The 9,415-nt window shown below is 32.0% G+C and overlaps 1 protein-coding gene across 1 annotated transcript; it reads left to right on the top strand.

The window, feature by feature from the left end:
* The first annotated feature begins 291 nt into the window (after positions 1–291).
* On the top strand, positions 292–9,121 carry LOC148305889 (3-hydroxyisobutyrate dehydrogenase, mitochondrial). The gene is made up of 8 exons (XM_088265969.1): positions 292–443; positions 3,400–3,585; positions 4,479–4,664; positions 5,167–5,284; positions 6,140–6,350; positions 6,888–6,976; positions 7,903–7,970; positions 8,703–9,121. Exons 2-8 carry the CDS (start codon positions 3,412–3,414, stop codon positions 8,853–8,855), a joined length of 999 nt encoding a protein of 332 aa, XP_088122095.1. The 5' UTR covers positions 292–443; positions 3,400–3,411; the 3' UTR covers positions 8,856–9,121.
* The last annotated feature ends 294 nt before the right edge of the window (positions 9,122–9,415 follow it).

Below are 9,415 nucleotides of genomic sequence, written 5' to 3'. Positions count from 1 at the left end.
TTTTAAATAAATAAAAAAACATGCACATAGTACTAGAAATAATGATAAAATAGGACTGCCATTTAAAAAAAAACGGAGTCAAAAACATTGTATAATGCATAAGGGTTTAAAAAAGTAATATAAGCTGACGTAAGAAATATATTTATAAAAGTATTTTTTAAATAGGTCAAATATGATAAAAATAGAATAATAACTCCACCATATTATATTTTTATCAACTAATAAATCAATGTTATAAGTTAAGTATTAAAAATATGTAGGGTACGCTAAATGTTAAAATATTATCATGATTAAAACCTGAACAACCCACACAGTTTAAAATGGTGACCTCTAAAATGTATACATATGTGCTATTTTCATATAGCTCAGTGATAACGATTGAATGAGCTTGAATTTTAAATCAGTAGTTATTTTTACACTGCCCGACGTACTCGCCATTTGAGGTTAGAAATCATACATTTATTTACTCGTAACTTTGTTCAAACTCGACAAAACCACGAATTACCGTTCGTTTTTTGTTGACAGTCAATTCTTTCCCGTTTTTGCATTGAAAAACGCATAATAACTCGAAAATAACCGATTGTAACCTTGGTTTGTTGTGTTTAATCGCAGTGATGGGATCAAATCCATAACTCGAATCAAACATAGCAAGATGTTAATCAATTAAATTGTAGGTTTGATCTTTCAACGCTAATCAATGCACAAAATAGGTTGCATATAACGTATTTCTAACTCCTGATATATTCGATAATTCGACATCAAAAACTTGCTCGGTAAACGTTAATACATACTCATACAATCAATTGACACGTGTAACCGCAACAAGTGTCATATAGTGGTATTTACCAAGTGAAAATTAGATTAAAAATGGATGGATATTACACCAAAATGACAGCCGAATCCATTAATGAAGCCAATACCTTAATCTGGAAAGAAATATAAAACATTTGAAATATTGAAATTAAAATAACAGCCAAAATACTGTCATATCCTCCATTTCTACAGATGACGTTTGTTTATTATTCGAAAACCTATCCCATTTATTGTATGAAAAATAAAATAAAACACTTCCACAGTAATGACGAAAACGTTGTTTGGACAGGCAATATTGTTTTATTTAATTAAAAGTTTGTACAACTTTAAAACATCGTTAAAATACTAATAAGAAAGTATGCTATTATATTTATGTTCGTTTTTCATTATTGAAAATTCTATCCCATTTTTAACATTGAGAAATAACATCATTTATTGACAAAAGTAGCATCACTATTGATAGTAATGTATTATCAGGTAAAGTTATAAACGGTTCCCGTATTGTGTAGAAATGTATTGAATGTGTGTTGGTACTTCATTATAATTCACAGGTGTTATGTAAAATTATCATAAAATGATGATAACAACGATTAAATAAAGCTGTTTGTCGTCATCGTCCATAAATTACCTCCAAGTACTCGCGAGCGCCGCTTAAAATTTCAGTGCCAGTTAAATAATGTTGCCAGACCTAAAATTCTTAATTATTTTAGGGATGTGCTCTTGGTCGATTTGACTATCGATCGAAAATATTTTTAACTAACTAACTAACTAACCATCACGCCGCTTCCCCGCAGGGGTAGGCAGAGAGAATAGAGCGCCACACCACTCTGTCCTTGCAAACATTCTTCGCCTCTTCCACGTTCATGCATCTCCTCATACATACCCGCCGATTGTTACGACTCCTAACCTGACCACTTTCAAGTATTTGGCATACCTGATCGTGCCATGTTTTTCTCGGTCTTCCTCTGCTTCTTTTCCCACTAACATTCGCCTCATAAAATTGTTTTACCGTTCATTCGTCACTTATTCGTTCCACATGTCCAAACCATCTCAACACACCTTTCTTAATTTTATCGATAATGCTTATCTCAGCTTTGCATTCCTTCCTTATTTCACTATTCGCACATCTATCATACATCGTTTTGTCACACATTCTTCTGAGAGATCGCATTTCGACTGCATCCAGTCTACTTTCATCCTTCTTTTGCCAACTCCATGTTTCACTTCCATACATTAGTGTTGGAACCAGGACCAGAAAAAAAAAATATGTATATATATATATATATATATATATATATATATATATATATATATATATATATATATATATATATATATATATATATATATATATATATATATATTTACTAATTTACTATTTATTTTTTACAATAGTGGAATATAATTTTTCACAATATTACATATTTTTGATGAACGGCTCACTAAGCATAGCCCGTGACGAGACGTCCATTTACATTATTTAAAAAAATATATGAGAATATACATATCTAGATAATATAAGCAATACAACACAAACTGTCCGCTGTTGGCTGTCCTAACTCGGCGGGTGACCAACTTTATGCAACTCTTTTGTCCCGTATCGAGAAGCTACAAAATAAATGATCTGAAAAAGTACTTTATGGAAAGATATATATGTAGTGATTAGTCATATTTTCTTATTTTGTTTTTACCTTACGTTTTTTTTATATTTTCTCATTTGTTTGTTTTAAATATGCTTCTTACCTTATGTTTTTCTCACTTATTTCTTTTAAAATGCTTCTAATGCCTATTTATTATACCTGTTTATTGTTTTTATATTTTGCCAAGTATTAGTATTAGTTTTAGTTATTTAAATAATAACTTTTTTGTTACTTTATTATTTGTGTTTCAGTATTGTTAACCTTAATCCCATGTCCCAAAATGAGAAATAGAAATTACTCATCGGGAATTTTTTTTTTTTTTTTTTTTTAACTCTTTATTCCATATTATATATAATATTATATAGACATATGACTTATGTATGTAATATGTTTTGAAAAAAAAATCTTTACTTGTTTCTTTAGATTATTATTATTTATTTCTAATTTTATATAATATATCAATTTAGAGTTTGAATAGAACATTATGATTATAGAACTTTTTTTTTCATAGATACATTTTTTTTTACTTTTTTTTAATTATATGTATTGTGGCTCTTTAGGCATAGCCTGTGTTGAGCCGAACTTTTAAAAAATAATTACTAGATTTTATACATTACATACAATAGATACAATAACAATTTACAGTATAAAGGTTTTACAATAAAATAATTACACCTGGACTTTAATTAAATCACTTTCTACCTTGTCCCTTCCAACGAGAAGCAACCATCGACGGACACTGTTCTTAAAGACATGATCACTTCTGGAATTATTAATGGTTACGGGCAGCAAGTTAAATATCTTTGGCACAATGAATAAAAGGTTTTTCTGTGCAAAACTTGTTTTAACGGATGGGCCGACATGGTTTATTTTTAATGCTACCCAGTTAAAATGTTAAAAGTGACATTTTATTCAAATGTTAAAAGCGATATTTTACGGTTTTCAGATATAATACACGATGGCTCCCAGATTAATTGCTGTCGGGGTTTCATTGTGTGGTAGAAATGTTGCTGGATCTCTGATGAAACAACGAGCGATCCAGTTCAGGCAATTTTCAGATGCCCCTAAAAATGTTGGCTTCATTGGGCTCGGTAATATGGGAGGGTTTATGGCCACAAATCTTTCTAACAAAGTGAGTATATGAATATATTTTCTGTGAGGGAATGTAAATTATGATAAGGGTTATCATTTTTTTGAAATCTCAACAAACATGAAGAAGAATATGGGAGTATGGGCATTTACGGGTCTTACAACGGTCATAGCCTGGTTTATGTGATTCCAATTCTACCCATGATGACAATTCTTTGAGGTTGTATATATATATATATATATATATATATATATATATATATATATATATATATATATATATATATATATATATATATATATATATATATATATATATATATATATATATATATATATATATATATATATATATATATATATATATATATATATATATATATATATATATATATATATATATATATATATATATATATATATATATATATATATATATATATATATATATATATATATATATATATATATATATATATATATATATATATATATATATATATATATATATATATATATATATATATATATATATATATATATATATATATATATATATATATATATATATATATATATATATATATATATATATATATATATATATATATATATATATATATATATATATTTATATATATATATATATATATATATATATATATATATATATATATATATATATATATATATATATATATATATATATATATATATATATATATATATATATATATATATATATATATATTATATATATATATATATATATATATATATATACATATATATATATAATTATATAAAATTTCGAAACATTGTTCTTGAATCACTAGAATTTCACTAGAGACATCTATTGGTGAGATGAAAAGAAGCTTAAAATATTAAAATAGTAAAAAAATAATGTGACAAGTTTATTTATTTATTTTATTTCAGGGGTACAAACTCTCTGTGTTCGACGTATCCAAAGATGCAATGTCTCCCATCGTAGCGAAGGGTGGAAAAGCCTACGACTCTCCCGCGAGTATTGCCAGCACCGGTGCCGATTGTATTATTACAATGTTGCCAAACAATAAAATCGTCCTCGACGTCTACTGTGGGAATAATGGAATTCTTTCTAAGGTAAGTCTTAATAATTTTCAAGTCTTGCATCATTCCACTTTTCACGGGTGACTTCTTACGACAACAGGGAATACTAATCTCTATCTTTCCAACGGGTTTCATAGTAGACAGGATAAAATGAGAATATGGGATTCTAGAGTAATGTGAAAACCTGTATCATCGTAAAATACCCACAAACATGATATGTGAAGGTCCTCATCAAAAAGTTACATTTCCAATTTTGCACAAAAATCCTTTAAATCGGAATCTGTTCTGTTTAGTGTATTCTATTGAAATATTAAAAAAAATTCTGACAAAACGTGACCAATCCTGTGTTAAACCAATATGAAATCATTATTAAATCGCACCAAAACGTAACAATTTTACAAGCTAGAATTCCTGATTACTTAAATAATTTATAATGGAAAGTAACATTTTGGTGAGGACCTCCATATATATATGAACTTGTCATACCACTGGCTGCTCACACATAAATAACAATATCTTTTTATGTAACTTTTAGGCGAAGAAGGGGTCTTTGTTGATCGATTCCAGTACCGTCGACCCTAGTGTAGCGAAAGAAATCAGCGCTGAGGCTAAAACAAAAGGAGTAAATTTCATCGACGCTCCTGTATCAGGGGGTTTGTAAAAAACTTTTAATTTTTTTTTTATCTTCACGTTTAAAAATAGATGTATTTAAACCTATGATTGCTTTACTGCTAAATTTGTGAAGTATTTATGTAGCTCGCTCCGTTTGAACATAACCTAGATTCATTTCGAATCATTTTCTAAGAGACTAAATAACCTTTGATTTTTTTAAATATACTTCTATTTTTGACCAGTTGATTATTCACAATCTTCTTTATTATGCCATGGCACTGGATAATTCACCCTATGGACAATATGTCAATATTATCGATTATTTCAGTATTTGGACACACATGTGAATATAATCCAGGATTCGGACCTCACATACAAATGAAAGAGTCTCTGCTTAATAAAAGATTTCCTCATCCCACCGTAGATGGCTATAGTGAACTCGCGCATACTGTGTTACGAGTTTGATGAATATATCTAGAAGTTTCAAGAATTTTAGTAGCGTGGTTGTCAATCATGGGTGGAATTGGTGACTGTTACACGTGTGTAAAGCGATCACTTTAACCATCTTATGACGGTCGTAAACCCTGTAAATGCCCTGACTTGTATATTCTTCATTCTTCAATCTTAAGTTGTCAAAAATGCAAATGTTTCTAGGGAAATGCTTTTAATTAAAGCGGTATGTTTCGAGTCTGATCCATATATCTAAAAGTTTCAAGAATGTAAGTAATCTTTTAAGTTGTCAATCATGGGTGGAATTGGTGAATGTCATACGTGTGTAAAGTGATGACTTAAACCATCCTCAGACGGTTGTAAACCCTGTAAATGCCCAGACTTGTATGTTCTTTCTTCTTCATCTATGTTGATATGTTAATAAAATAATGTAATCTTTGTTTAAGGTGTCAACGCGGCTAAAGCCGCCACTCTGACCTTCATGGTAGGGGGGGATGTTAATGATTTTACAAGAGCCCAGCCGTACTTGGCTTGCATGGGCGCCAAGCTGACCCACTGCGGCGACATAGGATCTGGCCTCAAAGCAAAGATTTGCAACAATATGCTCCTAGCTATATCCATGATCGGAACTTCAGAATGCTTGAATCTAGGAATCAGGTTAGTTTTAGTTCTTTGAATTGTAAAAACCCAAATAAATCTGATATACCCACCCACTGAATCCAAATAAAGAGTGCTTATAGAAGCATACACTTAGATTTTATAAGTATAGACTTAGATTTTAAATAAACAACTGGTTTCCGAAGAGCAGTCCACTTATCAATGGGTATTTTATGTACAATTTAACTCCGGAAATCCGAACTGATTTTGGATGTCCGGGTTTCTACCGTATTCTGTAAAAGAAGGTCTTCTTCTTCCTCATCTTGTTGTAGGCCTTGTGGCCTGTTTTTAAGAGGGATTAGCCTCCTGTGATGTCGATTCCCAGCTATCGACACAAATCTTTGGTGCTCTACCCGGGAGTCGTCTACCATGGGGTTGGCCGTACAGTGTGATTTGGGGGGGGGTCTGGATGGTTCCATTCTCCTCACACGCGCATACCATTGTCTCCTTCGTTGCCTTCCCCACCTAGTGACATCTTCGATCTCACATATTTCCCTGTAAAAGAAGTGCCTATAATAAAAGCTATCCTTGTTTCAGGCTGGGGCTCGACCCGAAGGTTTTATTAGGAATAGTGAACAGCTCAACAGGACGATGCTGGTCGTCGGAATCTTACTGTCCTATTCCAGGTATTAAAATAAATTACTTTTTAACCAGTTCCCAGTTTAGCCCGAGCGTGACTCGGGCAAGGAGTTTGTATTGCATCGATCATTCCGAGTGCTGCTCGGGCAAATCGTATTCCAACCTGGCGGTATTGATTTAACCGAGCCAAATATATTTGTGTATTTGTTTTTTTGACTAACCCAAGCAGTGCTATAACGACTCGTTTGATGATGATTTCCTGCACCGGCGATTTTTTTAACCAAAATTCGACTGTTAAGTAGTTAGACCCTTGTAAGGTTGATGTCCGCCTCCTTAGTGTATTGGTCAGCACGCTCGGCCACCGTTCTGGAGGTTCGGGGTTTAATAAATATAAGTGATTTTTTCACTCTAATATTTATTACATATTACCCTGGATTGGTACCTGAAGTGGAGGGCTGATCACCTTTTCTTCATGTGTTAACGATCAAGATTACACTGCGTTTATATGATGCAGTGCCCTATGCACCATTGGGGTGTAGATAAGGGTTAGAAGAATAAGGTTTTACCGAACAATTGTTTTTCTTAAGGTGGGGACTGACCGGATCATTTCGTCGTAACGTCGCTCGCGGCGAGCATCCGACTTCAGATGGAGCACTCGAAACGCTGTACTGACTATACGAATGCTCGCATCGTAACGTGTTACGTTACGACGAAATGACTCCGGTCCCCACCTTCAAAGTCGCATTTCAAATATAAAAATCAAATTTGAAATAAATGGTTTCATTAATTGATTAACGGCAGTTACATTGCGGTAATTTCGATATATTTTTATTTTAGTTTTACTTTTTTAAAAAATCCATTGTGATTACTACTGATCTATTGTGATACGGTATTTGAAAATGATGCAGAATGCATCAAAACACGTGTCACAATAGATTTTTATTACATGTGTTATATTTATGTATATTTCTAGGTCTGCAAGAGGGTGTGCCTTCTAGCAACCAGTATAAGGGTGGATTTTCATCACAGTTGATTACCAAGGTAACGATATTTCCTTTATCTATATCGTATTGAAAAAAAGGTAACGGTCTTCATTCATTATATTTTTTCCAATCTTTATTTTACTACAACTGATGCTGTAATAGTGAATTGGACATTCTAAAAATAGAACGCCACACCAATCTGTCTTTGTACACAATCTTCGCCTCTTCAACATTTTATCCGATTATTCCGACTCCTGAACTTTCCACTGACTACTTTCGGATCTCTCTTGAATGATTGAAATCTCGATCATGCCAAGTTGGTCTTCTTTTGTTTCTATTACCAACTACATTTGTCTCATAAATTTCTTTAACTATCCTTTCTTCACTCGGTCAATTCACATGCCCAAACCATTTCAACACGACTTTCTTAATTTTATTGATAATGCTTATACATTCTTTCCTTACATCACTACTTGAATATCCTCCTCCCTCCTTCCTTAGTTTTCCCTCTACCTCCTTCCCTAAACTCCCTTTTCCTTTGCCATCCTTATTATCATCAATTTGTATTTTTTTAAATGTTCAAGTACTATGTACCCTCTGTTTGCCAACAGCTATATATGGTATCAAACGATATGACCAACATCGCTAGTCTGTTTTTGTTTGGTTGGAAGATATTGTACTGTATTTATGTACTTATTTATTTTCTGTACATGAAGTTTAAATAAATAAAAATATTTATCGTACAACGTTTTTCCGCATATTTCGTAAAGCGTTTGACTTTTTGTTCCAGGATCTTGGTTTGGCCATCGGCGTTGCTACCGAATCGCAGTCACCCGTCCCCCTCGGAGCCCTTTCGCAGCAGATCTACTCGACAATGCTGACTAAAGGATATGGAAACAAAGACTTCTCTGCAATCTATGATTTTTTACAGCAAAAGTCTTAAATTTTTCAACCGAGGAGATGAACAAATTATAATTGAAATTTCAGATCGAGGGATCGCCTTCCCCACTAAAAAAACAGTAATCTAGTTATTTTTAAACATTTATTCATCTGGCACGATACTCGCTTGCCAGGGTCGAGGTAAATATTATACTCGTAGTTAGGCATATAATATTTCCGACCTTTTTAATGTCGATATTTTTAATTGATCTACATTATTTATAAATATTATATTTTCATATTAAAACTATTTTTACAATAATAGGAGTGTTATTTTGTTTTCAATATTTAAACATCCCATTTGGTTAATCTTTGTTCTTTACAATAAGTCATACAGCGCCATTTTTGTAAATTACTACCTCAAGAGCGCATCACTGCGAATAAATTGGGAAAAAAGAGATTGCAAAAATGATTTGGCAAACAAATGCGTTATTAGTTTTTTTATAAGTATCATCTCACTCTCACCCTTCCTTACTACAGGTGGAAGAGAATTCCACGCCATTGGTCCCGCGACAGCAAAAACACGCTCGCCAAATTTGGTACGCTGGTTGCGAACTGGTAAGG

Source organism: Brachycentrus maculatus, unplaced genomic scaffold (genome assembly GCF_059751285.1).
Source record: "Brachycentrus maculatus isolate JH-2025_06_01 unplaced genomic scaffold, ASM5975128v1 h1tg000259l, whole genome shotgun sequence".
NCBI classification, from domain to species: Eukaryota; Metazoa; Arthropoda; class Insecta; order Trichoptera; family Brachycentridae; genus Brachycentrus; species Brachycentrus maculatus.
The sequence above is the reverse complement of the archived record's forward strand: the minus strand, read 5'-3'. Positions and strand labels throughout refer to the sequence as shown.

Coding starts and splice junctions, on each gene's coding strand:
- LOC148305889 (XM_088265969.1), top strand. CDS start 3,412: ATGGCTCCCAGATTAATTGCTGTCGGGGTTTCATTGTGTGGTAGAAAT. Junction 4,665..5,166: donor ATAATGGAATTCTTTCTAAG/GTAAGTCTTAAT, acceptor TGTAACTTTTAG/GCGAAGAAGGGGTCTTTGTT. Junction 6,351..6,887: donor TGCTTGAATCTAGGAATCAG/GTTAGTTTTAGT, acceptor TCCTTGTTTCAG/GCTGGGGCTCGACCCGAAGG.